We start from the raw sequence: 16042 nt of genomic DNA on the forward strand, positions 1-16042 counted from the left end.
ATCGTTCGTTCGTCTACACCAGGCCTAAAGTGTCACATCGTACGATACTTGTCTGTGTTACTACTACATAATTAGACTCTCATTCGTTATACATAAATTTTCTCAGTGTTTCTCACTACGTATTTTGTTGACTCATGGCTACAATTATTTTTAATTATTCATGATTAATATTTCTAGGTTAGGTTAAGAGGTTGCTAAGTAATAAATACTAAGTAGATGAGCGAACTACGCTAATATTCAGTTTTATTAACAATGAGAAATAATCGACGATCTAAGAGATCCAATTACAGGCAAAACATTTTTTAGAATAATAAAAAATCGGCGAGGCGACCGTCAGTATTTATTCGTGTTCGTTGTAGTCTACTAATTTTAATCGCATAATCATTAGAAAGATTATATTATAACATTCGTTCTTTGCAAAATCGTTCGTTATAACTTACGTCTAACATCTTGGTTTATATAACCTGGTATAATGAATAAGAACTTACAGACAAACGATTTCTTGACAATATAGTAATAGTTTCGACAATTCGATTCTACTTATTTCACTTTATAGTTGAATATATAATGCACTTCTTTTGTATACAATTATATTTATATGTACTTACGTGTCACTGTGGCTTCCGAAGTACGTATTTTTCGAACACTCTACACCTTTGTTTACTGGAAATGACATTAAATGAAAAGCCAAGTAAAGGTAATAAAAATAACATAACAGTAAAAGAAATACTATCGTATCGTGTTCGATAAAGTAACCTCAACGAGAGGTGAAGAATAAGAAAAGAGATAATACGTATAAAAGTAGCCTCTTTTTTTTTTTGTAAATTTAGTTTATAACTTGCAAAACAGTATAATTCTTGCTATTTTATACATGTACAATGTATATGTGCATATGTACACAACACGCGCACAGTGATTATATATGCGCTAACCAAATATATTATCAAACATGTTATACTAGATTTCTATAAAACGCATTAGTATAATCAAAATTATCGTAAAAACACTGCATACTTATGTACCTGAAGTTAGGCAGAGCTTTTTTTCTTTACAATTTGTACTGTCGTGTGAATTTTACAACTGTACGATATCAGAAACATAATGATACTGAACTTTGAGTAATATTTAGAACGCTGAGCTTTTTCGTTTTTTATTCCTATCTAATTGGTTCTTCGAAAAACAGCTTGTGTTTTTTTGTACATTTCACTGAAAACAGTTGTTACATTTGTGCTTGATGATAAAACTTGAGGAAAAAGAAGTATAAACACTCGTACAAAGAAAGAAAATGATTAAATAATCGACTCCATGTATTTACGTATATACGTATATGTATATGTATATATATACATATGCATATACATATATACACTTAGGCTTGTATTGTCTACGTATGATAACGGTAACTTACGTTCGCTTTATTCACTTTGCGTATGTCTCTACGCGTTAAAGAATAATCTCTCCTTAAATCGTGATGGTTATTGTTACATCGAAGAGTAATTGAAGGCACAACATGCAATGGCTCTCCCTTCCAATCTTCTTCCCTCCCAACCCTTTCTCCACTGACACTCATTACTGACTCACGCGCACTCACCGACTCATTTACTTACTCCCTTTATTGACTGATATGAATCGAATTGCAAATCCACTCCTGCTACAATTACAATATTCAAAAAAATTTTGCACTTGAATTTTCAGTAAAAGAAATTTAAACTGATTTTCCATGTACACGAAATCTGTACAAACATGTATATTCAAGTTGTCCATGGTTACTGTGTATCCTTAATTCCACATATTCATATGGTGTCTTGATTGCTGTATTCTACATTGTAAAATATCAATTATATTAGAATGAGTTTTTAAGAAAACGCAAAATATGTAATTGGATCATTCTGAAGCTTCCTTGATAAAACATATATAAGCACCATTGTAACGAATGTATTTTGGCGATATCCGTAAGCTTCTGTTGTATGATCTTGTTGATTTTGATTTAACATTTCTAAATAACACTTGCGAAATTGGGCCATGAGAATACCCGATATGGTAAATACTATTATATAACGTTGGTAAAAGTAGGTAACATAATAGTGTTTATTTGAATTCACGGATAATGAATTTTCGTGATGGTATACTCTTCCAAAACGAGAAATTCAAACTCATCTTTACTTTCAGAATGATCTAATAAAATTACTGCATTAAGGACGTAACTTACTTCGACTGGAAAGTATTGTAGACTATCATCCGAAGCTGCAAATTCGTAATCGCCAAACAATACAGGTTCAGAATCATTTTCATCGACAAAACCCTATGTATCAACATGAGAATGTAGAATCGAGCTGTATACCTCACTTATAAAAGAGTCGACTTACTTACCCAGACATTAAACTTTTTAGGAGCACTTCTCATTTCTTCATTGGGTAAAATCGATTTCGGTGCATGTTCAACTGTAAATCCAGTAACATAAATAGAACTTCGTAACTTAATTAACAAATATCCTGGAAAGCCTTGAAATGCCCAGCAAGCACCTGGTTGTATTGGATTTCCTTGTATCACTGTACGAGGATTATTATTTTCATGATATAGTGTAAAAGCCAACAGTTTGACTACTCTAGTTTTTATATCGTATTTTTGAGTACAACGTGTACTAATGATCTGACCACCTATTAATAAAAAAATCTAATATGTTTTATCCAGTCAACAATATTGGGCCGAATCGATCAATTGAATTCGACACTCACCGGCAGATTCTAAAGCATAATCAACGCGTCCCGTTTTGTCCGCGTCATATATTTTTATGGCCTCCTTGACTATTTCGCGAACGCGATCATCCGTTATAACATCATTCGCAATCCATGATTTGTCTTGAACTGTAAAAAGAATTATTTTTCACACATTTTACATTCACTCCCGTTGTATTTGATACATAATTAAGGCAACATGAATATTTCACTCGCTTTAAATGAGTACTGCGATTATTACGTATCGAGTACCTTTAACTTTTTCTGCGTTCAACATCAAGGTACCGAAATGATCAATTAAGACCATTTCGATACGTTTTTCTAAATCTTCGCTAGTAATATGATTTGTACGTGTGCTACAACATAATTTTAACTCTGAATAAAATTCTTTCAGTTTCTCCAACTGCGACTTAATAACATCAATTTCTTGAGAATAGATATCAGCTAATTTATATTCTTTCAGTCTCTCCTCCAACAATAATATTTCATTCTGAAAGAAATAAAATACAATGTCAAGTTCAGATAATATTACATCGAAAAGTATTACAAGCAAATTGTATAAACGTACATCATCTTTTGGCCAGATATATTCTTTTTCTTTAAGCCGCTCCAGCGCTTGAGTTATATTGAAAAGGCGGTCCTGTGTATATTAAATATATGACTAGTAGCTAATCCGTTAAAAAAAACTAGCAAAACTAGCAATTAGCAATTATGTAATTAAATGTCAGCAAAAAGCCTTACAGATTGTTTCATAGTTCGATCCTCCAAGTTGTTGATTCTACTGTGTAATTTTTCGGTGATCGATTCAAAATTATCTTCTTTTCCAAATATTTTCCCCTTTAAAAATAATTGTTTTTCACTTGCAACTAACTCCTGTCCAGTTCCAAATTCCCGCGTAATTACTTTGGTTTGAGGGAACAGAGCTGAAAGATGTGGTAAACACCAACAACCTGAAATATAAAAATATAATCTTCTTCAAGTTTTGCTAATCTTGTAACTTGATACAAATACCGAGAGAAGGATAGACGAAGGGACTCACCATTCCGATGATATCAAGATATAGAGATTACATCCATATTCCTTGTGAAGCACGAATACTCCAATTCTACATTGCCAGTGAAGTAATCCTACTCCCTCTATCCTTCTCCCATAGTTAAATTTAATCATTTGATTTCATTGATTATAGTTTTTTTTGTTTTACGAACATTACGATGTTTACGAACATCAATTTCTCCGAACGCGTTGAACTGCATATGAACGTGCTTTTACAGATACCACAGCACCGGACATATATAAGGATAAAATTTTGGTAATATTGTTATTTAACTCATTTATATGCACGATAAAAACATATAATGACTAGTATTAAATAATAATGCATAAAATATATCGAAAATATAACATGATAATACCTTTCGATATCAATTACAATCTATCATTTTTTATTTAAAAATTAGGAGGTCAGTTATGCATCACAAGGCAAACATACATAGACACATACATAAATTTATATATGTATGTATGTATATATATATGTATGAATATAATATAAAGTAAGTTCAACCAAATCCCACGTCACTATAAACTACAAATAAAACAAATTATATAGATGGTAAATAAAAAAATTTGGAAGAAAAGATCAAATTCTAACCAATGCTAAGGCATCTCGGGTAAAGACACGTTCACACCGGGCAGAAAATGTACTGATAAATTTTTAATCGTTTTTATATATTCAATAAATAAATCGGTTTGAAAAGACGTTAAACTGATAATATTGTTAAAGATGCGATAGGTCGTCTCAGTGACATCATAGGGAATATTGTGCAGAGAATCCAGACAGATAAAGGACTGTTTTTGCACGATGTAAGTTCCTGAAACAAAAAGAAAAAGAAACGCCAGGATAGGTTTCACCGGTCTTCCCGAAGATGCCAAGGCAAAAACTCGATCTTGTGGGTGAAAATGGCAGATAATAAAAAGGAAAGAAAAAAAAAAAAGAAAAATAAAAGAATATCGATATGAAGTCACGGATTTCTTAATTGACGAACCGTTTACAGTGACTTAGTGGTTATAAAATTTACCAGTAAGAAGAAATAATGGCAATAAAGCAATCCAAAATAGTATTGGGCTTTTCTGATGCATCCATCTCCTAATACTGGATACACGACTTAACAACCACGAGTCAAAGAAAAACACCCTGACCATAAAAAGATAAATATACTGCAAAAGACTGTCAATATATTTCCATATTTTGGACCATCTAGATTCTGAAATTACATAAAATTAATATGTGTTAATAAATTATTCATTTTATGTTACATTATAAGAAAATATGAAGAGATTATGAGAAGATTGTATTTATAGACATGTTAAATAATTGAAAAATACCATATCTTTGATATTCGTAAGTGGCATAATATTCTCTTCTTCTGACTGGCTTGAGCTTTAGAAATTCAAGGAATTTGCTAAACCCTAAAGCAGTAACCAGTATAAAACTCGTAAATTGATGTGTTATTTTGCTTCTTTGGCTATAGTTATTTGAAGCTGCTTCTTCTAATTCAGTATCTGAATCAACAGCAGATGTAATTCTACATTTTCGAGAATCAATACGTTTTAATGGTAAATCAGAGCTCAACGATTGCCTAAGAAATAAACATATTTTTTTTTAAATGGTTTGATATAGCTTTAAGAATGATTTTCGTATATTTATTGCACATAAAAATTTGAGACACATAACAAACCTTGATTGTGAATTCATTGAATTAGTAGGTTCTGCATAAATTACTTCCCTGTGACAACGGTACTGTTCTATATGTGTCTTTGTGTATTGAGCCTTAGACTTATCCGTACTTGATATATGTGCTCCATAATATTCATTAACAAGCTATAAAAGACAGTAACGAATAAGATATAAATTATATGTATGTAGGATTCCAATAAATGAATACCAATAAGTGAATAAATAAGGATATATTTGTAGTTTACTGAAATATTTTGCATTAATCCTAACAATATTATGATGCCATGATAATTCTCGTACAAGTCTGAATCATTAACTACTTACACACATTTATCTTATTCCTCAATCGTATTGTAAGTCACATATATGTACAACACATTTTTATCATATACAACTAAAAATTCTAAGTCATTCTTTACTCGTTATTGATACTCTAACGTAAACATCCATTCGGTATTTAATCATGTATTATTTGCAATTCTGCATGTATAATATAATATTAGAATCAAATTGTTGTACTTACTATAGAATCTCCTGCTTTTGTTCCTCTCTCTTTTCCGATATTTGTTCTTTCATATACAACATTCTCAGACGGAACGTGCAAGGATCGATTAGAATCCTGCGTATTTGAATGGATGGATCGCCGTGACATATTAGGCATGGCTAGTATACCTGGCGCTATTTCATAACGACACTTGGACCTTTCAGAATAGGTGTAGTCCGTTTTAGGAAATACGCTAACAAACATTAATAACTAATGTAAAATAGTTTCAAATAATATAATATAAAAATGAAATTAATCATTCGTAACAGCCGCTTGGCTTTAACTTCACTTTAGGGGACATAGAATTATTGAATTTTTTTTTGTCATTTCATAGTTTTTCAGGCATAGAATAAAAAGATGCAAGTCTTAATTCTAGGAATCCAATTCAAAAGTCATGCGTATGTAAAATTTAGCATTTTTAGCGTATTTTACAGGTTAGTATGACAACCATATTGCTTCTATCATCTAATTGGTCCGAATAGATGAGCATTGAATTGAATTTCGCTTCAAAGATAAAGTATAACCAAACTCTAGTCCAATACACACAATTCAAAATCCCGCCACAAAATGGCCACAACTCACATGCATTTGTGTACACCCAGCAACTCCACTCATTGGACAAATTACAAACAGAAGCCAACATGGCGTTAAAATAACGTATAAAATATGCTAAAAATGCTCAATTTTAATATTTGTATTTTTGGATCTTACGCGTTGAAAGCTATCATAATATATAAAAAAAGGGAACCAATGAATTTATGTCCTCCAAAGTCAAATTCAGCCAACTTATTTACACGAAATTATAACTTATATGAGAATTCAATTAATTAAATTTCAATGAACGTGTATAAATACACAATAATATAACATCATGACCTTGATTTCACAAATACATACTTCCACCAATCACCAGCTTGCTTATAGATTTCATGCGCAGAACATGATCTATCAGACAATTCTTCTTGTTCTGTTTCTTCTGAAGAATAATCACTAGTAATAGTTCTATGTGGAAAGATGTTTTTTTGACTTTCTCCGCTTTTATGTTCAAATGAACCTTCCTTGTTATCAGTTTGACCATTTGCAAATATCTGTTTCTTTGCCTTTTGCCGTTCAGATCGACGTTCTCCTCTTTTTGTATAGACAGAAGGATTTTCAATTCGCTTATTTTTATCCCCCAATGTTGTTTCAACAGTGAGAATTTCTTTTTTTCTTTCCACTATAGCCTCCACATTTTGATCATTTGTTTTACTGCTACTACCAGATCTATAATAATTTTCAAATTATAGTTGAGATTATGCATAAACCATGTCTAAATTTGTAGTCTCCCAACCATATGTTTTTAATACATACGATATTCTAGGACCAGATCTTTTAGTATTTGCAACTTCTCCAGGAGTATGAGATCTCTCCTGACTTAAACTTCTTAAATGATAATGATGTTCTAAAGTTTCTGGTTCAATCATGGTATAAGTTTGCACCAAAGGAGTTCTAGAACGTGATCTACTTCCACTTCGTAATTCATAATGTCGTTGTTCATTCTCCATAGTCTTGCTAAAAATAGAAATAATCTATTTTAAGAAATTAACAAAAAAAATTATATTTAGGAAAGATAGATGCAAAGTCACAAAAACTACAATCCATCAGGCTGCACCGTATATAAGCTAAAAATAGTTTCCCTCCTGCTGAAGGATCTTTAAACAGAATCCTTCTCTGCTGGCTTTTATACCAAGCACACTTTTTCTCTCTCTCTCCCTCTCTCGTTGATTTCAGTTTGTTTTTTTTTTAGTGGACCTCTTCTAGCGCGACACGCTGCACATGTCGCACATTGCTATATCATATGCACAATCGAAAAATATCTATTTGTTTTCCTATTTTTTACTTCACTAAGGGAAAACAAAATTAAATATATGAGAGACACAGATAGATGATCTAGGATCTGATCTCATTTATACATATACATATCTTGGCACTCGGTTCATATACGTATAATGTGTACACGTCTGATACGTAAGAAGAATTAATCTTAATAATACTTTCGTAACACAGGCACAATGCATTTTGAAACACTTTTAGATAAATATTTTTCGAAATCATAGATATATCTGACATTAAACGTTAAGTATATACACACACATTAATATCAAAATTTAATCTCGTCACTAACTTTCTCGAAAATCTTTCTATTTATAGAGAACTCACCGAAAATATATAAAAGAGATTCGCGATTCTTCCTAAGTGATTCGATATGTCGTGCATTCAAGAAGATAAAAAAATATTCGTTTTATAATGTAAGTTATGCAAGATGATGATTTTCGTGGTAACTTTGAAATATCTGTCAACATTTATGTTCCTTCAAGATCTAACACGAGCTTGCAAGTTGCAACGCGTAGAAAACGACGAATAGCCGTACCTATGTGCGCGCGCATCTTTCGATGATTCATTCTACACTCTCCCTAGTTTAATATACCTCAAAAAGCTACTAAAAAGAATTGTATTATGGTTGTTGATTTAAAATATGTCGATAAGCTGTATATAATTGTCATTAACAATGGTTATCATGATGTGTTGAAGATATAGGCACAAACAACATAATGTACCTAAACTCGAATAATAAAAGTACTTTTCTATATTAAAAATAGTAAATAGCTGTTCACGAAAGTTAAAGTTTCGTGAATAACAAGGCAAGAAAGAAGAGAAAAGTTTAATTAAACCAATCGTTCGATTAATAACTTCAAAAATGAAGACTTATTTATGCAGTCAGAACATATCAAAATGGGAAAGGAACTAATCAGAATAATCTCAAACAATCTTTATTCATCCGTGAAATATATATCTGTATAAAGATAAACAAATATTATAAAAATACAGAATTCTATATTTTATTTATGATTATAAAATACCTTATTCTCTCTATACCTTAGTTACAATTTCATAAATAGACGTTTATATCAAAGATTTACTAACTATCAATGTTAAATGCATTGAATCATAGATCTATTTTATATCTTGTCTGTGAATTTACTTATGAGGGAAAAGTAACTGATGAAATGTATTAAAAGTTGTTTATAATTACAGACGAAGTGCATAAATATATTTCGTATACCACAAGGAATTAACTGAGACCTATGAATAAGAATCTATGCTTTAGCTCGTTAGCCGAGATAGACGAGTTAACCCGTCACTCTCTAATTGCCGACCTTCCTGATGTAATAATTTCTTTATTTATTACTTTATTGTAAAAAAAGTCCTCTACTTTTTTTATGTGTTATTTTATTTCTGTTAAAAAGAATCGATTAACTTTTAATTTCGTCAATATAGATATTTTGTAATTAATAGAGGACTCAGTTAATGGGTCAAAATGTGTACAGTCAAACCCTGGAAAAATGTTATCCAAAAACTAAAAGAAAAATTTGCAATCTTTCTATTTCATTTGTAACAATTAATATCGTTCATTTAGATCGTTTTAGGTTAATTTAAGTTTGAAATTGCTTAATGTTGTGACAACTCGAAATCCATATTCGATGCCAACGGAGCAGGTGTTAACGCATGAACGTAACTTCAGATTTACAGATGTCGATATGTAAATTAGGAGCGAAGTTTGAAATCATATATACCACATCAATACTTGTATGCAGAAGATGCAAAACACACGTTAGTATTTGCATTGTTCAAGTATGTAAGAAATCGATACGAATTACATGATAAGGAGAAAGTCAGAGTGCAAAAGGTAAGAAAATTCAATGTTTAATTATTAAAAGCCATAGGGAATTAGCAATTTAGTAGATCTTCCTCACTTTCTCTATACCATTTCTGTATTTCCGTACTGAATATTGCAAGTGTCGCGCGCTTAATTTATATGTTATTGTTTATGCACATAAAGTCAAGTTTACATGATAACGTAACACTTCGTTTGCGTAATACCTACTTCTGCGTACACCTCTCTTTTGTATGCAACAATAGCTTACGTTAGATATTAGATATAATCCATGGTGAACGATGCGGCAACAATGTTTTGACAAACATCAAATCTTTTACTTTAATATTGCAGTTGAAGTGCAATACGTATGTACATATATATATGTGCTTGAACGGATTGTGATTAACGTTTTTCTATTGAAATTAATTCAAGATATACCTCTGATCTTTGTGATAATTATTGTATATTTAAGTAATGTATAAATATCATAATATATTGTGTACTAAATACTATGATATATAATCATGGAAGAGTTTGATGTATGATACATACATGTAAGTACTTGTATTTCAAGTATTTACAGTAGTTTTAAACACGAACATGAGTATAAAACAAGTTAAAATCACCTCTGAATACAATTAAAGCTTCTAAAAATGAACAAAAAGTGTCACATGTTAGCAAAGGTAAAGGTATAAAGGAGACGAGATGACTAACGTTAAGCGAAAGAGGTTAAGTGCATTCATATATGTGAAAATTAGTGGCAAGAGAAATTGACAGAAAATACTGCAGAAAAAATTATCTCTAAAACAGTATTATAATTGTTGTAAATAAAGATGAGAATGGAAATTTTCATATTAGTATTTAAATAAATAAAAGATATGCTATACTTTCCCACTTCGGGATAACTGCTGTGATACGTTACCATTACTGATGCAAGAATTTGTAATTTTGTATTATTTAGAAAGAGAGAATTATTTGATTCTAAAGTAATGTCAATTTTTCTTAAAACTGAGAACACAGTGATGCTATGGCACTATTCATTTATTAGGTCCTATGATAAAAATCTATATAACACTACTGTATTTTACTACTGTAAAAAATAAAATAAAGGATACAAAATAAATATTTGAAAATTTTGACTTTAGATTCGATTAACTGTGTTACATATGTATATATTGATTATAAATATAGAAAAAATCTGTGCTATGTATACATATATATACTGTTATAGGTATACACTGTTATACATTCTATTGTATTGAACTATAATTGTCTCGTTGCATTAGTATTTAGTGTCATTTATCATAACAATATTTCATAACTCGCGCGAAACTTTTGGAGAGGCCATATTGACTAGGTTATGTTTACACCGAGGCGAGAGTTATAAACATTGTTGCCAAATTTATTTTCACCATGGCTTGCATCTAAAGTAGGCTGCGATGCTACTCTCGACTCGTCAACACGTGTGTTCGTGATTCTCTGTTTTTTCTCTTGAAATCCTTTCTTTTTGCGTCTTCCTCTTGCGGTAAAGTGAATTCACATGGCCGGCAGTATTTATTTAATCGAACACCGTTATTAACGAGTCTTTCGCGTTTCCCAGAACAGAACTCGAACGCGGTAATGGAGGAGGTAATCGATCAAACTATCGCTACAGAGCAGACATCGGGAGAGTGCCTGAGTCATGAAGAAGAGGACATTAAAGTAATCATAGATGCTCCCATTAACGAAGAAATGTTAAAACACGAAAACGGGGATAACGATTGCCTTGAAAATATTTCAACGGTAGAACACGATTATATATTGCAGCAAGAATGTATATTATCTAGCACGAATGAGCAGGAGCAGCAACAACAGCAGCAGCATCATCATCAACAACATCAACATCAACATCAACATCAACATCAACATCCCTCCGGAGAATCGTTTCAGCGAGAGGATTGCACCGAATACGTAGATCTATTGGTAAAAGCAGCTGATGCAACGACAAAACAAGAAGATGAGGAGGAAGATGAAGAAGAAGAAAAATCGGATATTACGAACACGGTTGTTCAGCCAGATGCAGATTCTCAGTGTCAAAATGAAACGAGAAGAAGCAAACGTAAATTAGTTCGGCGAAATTTTGAAACGAGACGAGATTCCGACGAGGAAAACTATTTTGAAAATTTGAATTTAAGCTCGAGACTGAAAAAAGGTCAGTCCTCCGATCAATCGGAAAAAATTTTTCTATGTTATCTGTGCGACAAAGAGTTCTTGTCGAAGAATGTTTTGAAGGAGCATATGCATTCTCACGAAGAAGTTAGGAAGGTATTGTCTCTGAAAAAAACACCGGATACACCGCAAAAGAACGTTTATAATGTTGCAAAGTCTCCTCCATCGGGTAAGAGATCAAACAAGTGCCCGTATTGTGGCAAACAATACATATATATAACCTCGTTTAGTAAACATTTGAAAAAACATGAAAGGGAGAAAGAAGAGGGCAAGGAAGAATCAATGCCCTTAGAAATATCATTCCACGAAGACGAACATAGTCTAGATCTTGATAATTATAAAGATGCACGTCGGCATTTGGATAACGAGTATCGGAAAAAAGTCAAACAAAAAGAGGTGGCTCTAGAAGAGCATAGAGAGGAAGAAAGAAGGAACGAGGTTAAAAGAGGCAATAACGGTGGCGGTGATGGTGGTGGTGGTGGTGGTGGTGGTGGCGGCGGCGAAGGAGGAGGAGGAGGAAATAACAACAATAACAACGATGATGATGACAACCACGACGACGACGACGACGACTACGACGATAAAAGACAAGTGGGTAATTTGATTAAAAAAGAGGAACAGGAGAATCGCAATGTCCGTACAGAAACGTTTGCATGCGACAAGTGCGCAGAGAAATTTTATACAAAACGTGGCTTACAAAAACATGCGATTTCGCATGTTGTTCTCAGTTGCAGCATATGCGAAGAAGAATTCGATTCACTGGAAAAATTAAGAAACCATCGTGCGAAGCATGTGGTTGAAGGTGTTCTAACTGAACAAGAACTTGAGATGGACACAGAGTATCCAATTAATAAGGAAACGTGTGATTACGAGACAGAGGATAAAGATAGCATAGACAGGAATCACAGGATGGAAAACAAATCAATACCAGGATTGTTGGAAACAGAAAATAATTTATCGAAGAAAAATGATAGGTAGGTAAGAAGTAAAGATGTTGCAATGTATATTATGTTATTATACGAAAATCGTCTTGCACATGTCTATCATTCTGATGAAACATTTTATTGTTTAGAAACATGGAGACCCATCGTCATTCGGGGATTGACTATAGTTGCAAGGTGTGTTGCCAACGATTTGCAATGAAAGAAATGTTGCAAAAACACACGGAACAGCAACATGAACGTGTAAAAACTTACAAGTGCACACAATGTAACAAAACATTTGGTAACGAACTTACTTTACGCAATCATCTTATAGCTACTAATCATAAAACTTTCCTTCATGGGCAAGAATATGACCCAAATAAACGTATTAAAAGAGTTGCTGCGAGAGCTGCACAAAAAATTATCGATAAAATTAAAACCGAGGATGGTTTGGAAGATTTCGACGAGGAAGAGGAAAATATCGATAAAATTAATCGTGCTAATGTTACAGATAATAATTATAGTCGGAATAAGCGAGAAATATCCTCGCATAAGAGACATAATCATAAGAAAGAATTGGAATGTGCCAGTTGCAATAAAAGATGCAGTTCAAAGCAATTGTTAACAAAACATATGGAGCAACATGTAAAAGACGAGCAACAACGAGTGGTCAAGTCGGAAAAGCAAAAGCAATCGGCAGATAAGAAAGATTGGCAAAAGGACTACGCTAATGAGGAGATGTACCATAAAGAGAATAGAGATGACGATTATGATTCGGATTTTGAAAGTGGTTTGGATTGGCCAATGGATAATCACGAGTGCCCACAGTGTAAAAAACGATACAGCACGAAAAAATCATTATTACGTCATCAATTGTTGCACGAAGATCCGAATTTCGAATGCGATATTTGCAATGTTAAGTTTTACCGCAAAGACAAACTAAAGGCCCATTATGATAAGTGTTCGGAGAAGAACCCCGATCAAGTGAGAAAGTGCAATATCTGCGGAGACACGTTTGAGAACAATGAGATTCTGCGAGAACATAGATCGAAACATGTTACCGAAGGCATTCTTACGGAAGAAGACCTGAGAGATATCGAACCGCGACCCGAGGAGAAAAAACCAGGTGAAAAGATTGGTAGGAAGAGAAGGACTGATATCGTAGGTTTAGAGTGCACGGAATGTAACAAGCAATATACATCGAGAAAAGGGCTTTTACGACATATTCAAGTCCACGAAGGAAAAAAGTATCTGTGTGATATATGTCCAAAAAAATTTTATAGAAGGGAACATTTAAAGATACACGTAGCTAAACATAACATGATTAAGCCATATAAGTGCACACGATGCACAAAGCGTTTCATTAAAGAGGAACAGTTGACAAATCATTTGTCAAAGCATGACCGAACTTTCAAGAAGAATAAAGAAACGGACAGCTCGAAAAGATTCCTTTGCGAAATTTGCTCGAAAAGTTTTACGCAATCGACGACGTTGATTGCACACCTTCGAGCACATAATGGTATAAAACCATACGTTTGCGAAGTTTGTTCGCGACCGTTCACAACTAACGCTTATTTAAAAATGCACATGAGAACGCATACGCAAGAACGACCGTATGTTTGTCAATATTGTTCACGAGCATTTGCTAGAGCCGATACGCTTGCTAATCATTTGACTTCGCATACAGGTGAGGCTAAATATCATTGTAAGTACTGTCCGAAAAACTTCCGTCGTCTGAAGTCACTTAAAGAACACGTCTTCATCCATACTGGTCAAAGACCTTATGCCTGTCCAACCTGCGATAGACGGTTTAACAACAACGGAAGTCGATATGCTCACAGTAAAAGATGTAAGCAAACTTTTGTTCAGAATCAAAATCGTGCTCAAACACTAACCACGCAAGTACAGGCTACGCCTCAAAATCAACAAAGAGTGCTACAACAGACTACTCTTGAACAAGGACAAATAGTAAAGGCACAAAATATTAAAACCATTACTATCACTAAACCTGAATCAGTCGCCACTCAACAAACGGTTATGCAACTTCAAGAGATATTAATGCCTTTGATCCTTCCTCTTACAGTCACTCTTACGGATGTCGGTGAGGAAGTAATATTACCAGAAGGAACCAAAATATTTACTACATCATAAGTTGGGATAAAACTTTTCTATGTATTCATCAGATTGTTTCTTTAATTTCCATTCATAAAACGAAAACTCTTTCTCAGCATCACACAAAGAAAGAGAGGGGGAGGGGAAATGTGATTGAAATACTGTCTTTGACTTTGTATTATACATTGTATATCTCTGTTTATATTTAAATATGAGTCGTAGCTGTTGTAAAAATCTAGAACAAGAAGAAAGGAAACAAAAATGCAGTTGAATGAAAATTTATTTTACTTGTATGTAACGGAATCGTTTTAAGCATAAAAGAAAACAGGAGATCCTGTATCACATAGTTTCGAATCAATTTATTTAAACAATTGTTTATTTATGTGTTTATGTGTACGACCATGCGTACATGTCCCTCTACTGCGTCTATATGTGTCTCTTTTCTCGTCAGTTATTGTTGATTAAAAAAACAATTATGATTGCGATCTGTAGGCACGCAAATATATATGTATATGCGTAAATGTATACGTGTACACACGCACACACGTATATTTGAACAAAAGGTACAAAAATCGTACAGAAATATTTTATGAAATCCATTTTGTTGTCGTATTTCACTGGAAACCATCAAACGTTTCATCTAATTTCATATATGATGTCATTTTAAAATAATACAAATGTAAGATGATCTCAACGATAATTCTTTCTAAATTTACTCTGAACGGATCAATCGTTGATATCGTCAAGGTGTTGTGATTTTGTAAAGCACAGCTTAGTCTTGAAAAATCATCATCTTGGATTTACAGAATTACAAACTAACGTACAAACGAATCTGTTGCTTTTTAATTGTATATCGAATACGTTATTATTATTTTATCATGACATAACAACGGTGTATATACCGATTGATTTTAAATGTACAGAGACCATTATCCAAAGAATGTATTATAAATTGTACGAAAAGTGCAACATAATTTTTTACGACATATGGATTTCCGATCGTTGGAATAAAACAAAAAAAAAAAAAAAAAAAAAACAATTATGAGATTGTATAGAAAGTGGCGTTAATGCTAACGTTGAAAGTAA

General features: G+C 32.8%; 3 protein-coding genes across 8 annotated transcripts in view; 1 reads left to right on the forward strand and 2 right to left on the reverse strand.

Annotated features, from left to right (window-relative positions):
• The window catches only part of LOC100651810 (peroxisomal leader peptide-processing protease), a 28831-nt gene extending 28093 nt beyond the window's left edge, over window positions 1–738 (reverse strand). The window contains exon 1 of the mRNA XM_012312968.3: window positions 609–738. The gene's annotated coding sequence lies outside the window, so the exon portion shown is untranslated. The remainder of the gene's footprint in view (window positions 1–608) is intronic.
• Window positions 218–8433, reverse strand: LOC100651572 (klaroid protein). 3 transcript variants are annotated; one of them, XR_007225433.1, is made up of 16 exons: window positions 8216–8433; window positions 7367–7567; window positions 6914–7279; window positions 5996–6209; window positions 5474–5616; window positions 5121–5374; window positions 4814–4999; window positions 3477–3685; window positions 3304–3375; window positions 2988–3225; window positions 2736–2864; window positions 2371–2657; window positions 2210–2302; window positions 1744–1819; window positions 1409–1651; window positions 218–1206 (listed from the first exon to the last, which is right to left on the reverse strand). XR_007225433.1 is itself a non-coding variant. In XM_048409301.1 (15 exons), coding segments are annotated over exons 2-15 (2463 nt in total). In that variant the 5' UTR covers window positions 7561–7567; window positions 8216–8433; the 3' UTR covers window positions 218–1646. The 3 variants fall into 3 exon arrangements, 2 of the variants coding, with proteins under 2 accessions (XP_048265258.1, XP_048265256.1); XM_048409301.1 differs by having other exon boundaries at window positions 218–1648; XM_048409299.1 differs by having other exon boundaries at window positions 218–1819.
• Window positions 8434–10002: 1569 nt separating this feature from the next.
• LOC100650567 (zinc finger protein 26) lies at window positions 10003–15992 on the forward strand. 4 transcript variants are annotated; one of them, XM_020864854.2, is made up of 3 exons: window positions 10003–10267; window positions 11314–12895; window positions 12994–15992. In XM_020864854.2, exons 2-3 carry the CDS (start codon window positions 11334–11336, stop codon window positions 14993–14995), a joined length of 3564 nt encoding a protein of 1187 aa, XP_020720513.1. In that variant the 5' UTR covers window positions 10003–10267; window positions 11314–11333; the 3' UTR covers window positions 14996–15992. The 4 variants fall into 4 exon arrangements, with proteins under 4 accessions (XP_020720513.1, XP_048265246.1, XP_020720512.1 ...); XM_048409289.1 differs by having other exon boundaries at window positions 11319–12895; XM_020864853.2 differs by lacking the exon at window positions 10003–10267 and adding an exon at window positions 10274–11238.
• Window positions 15993–16042: the final 50 nt, after the last annotated feature.

The sequence above is a fragment of the Bombus terrestris genome, chromosome 10 (assembly GCF_910591885.1).
Source record: "Bombus terrestris chromosome 10, iyBomTerr1.2, whole genome shotgun sequence".
NCBI classification, from domain to species: domain Eukaryota; kingdom Metazoa; phylum Arthropoda; class Insecta; order Hymenoptera; family Apidae; genus Bombus; species Bombus terrestris.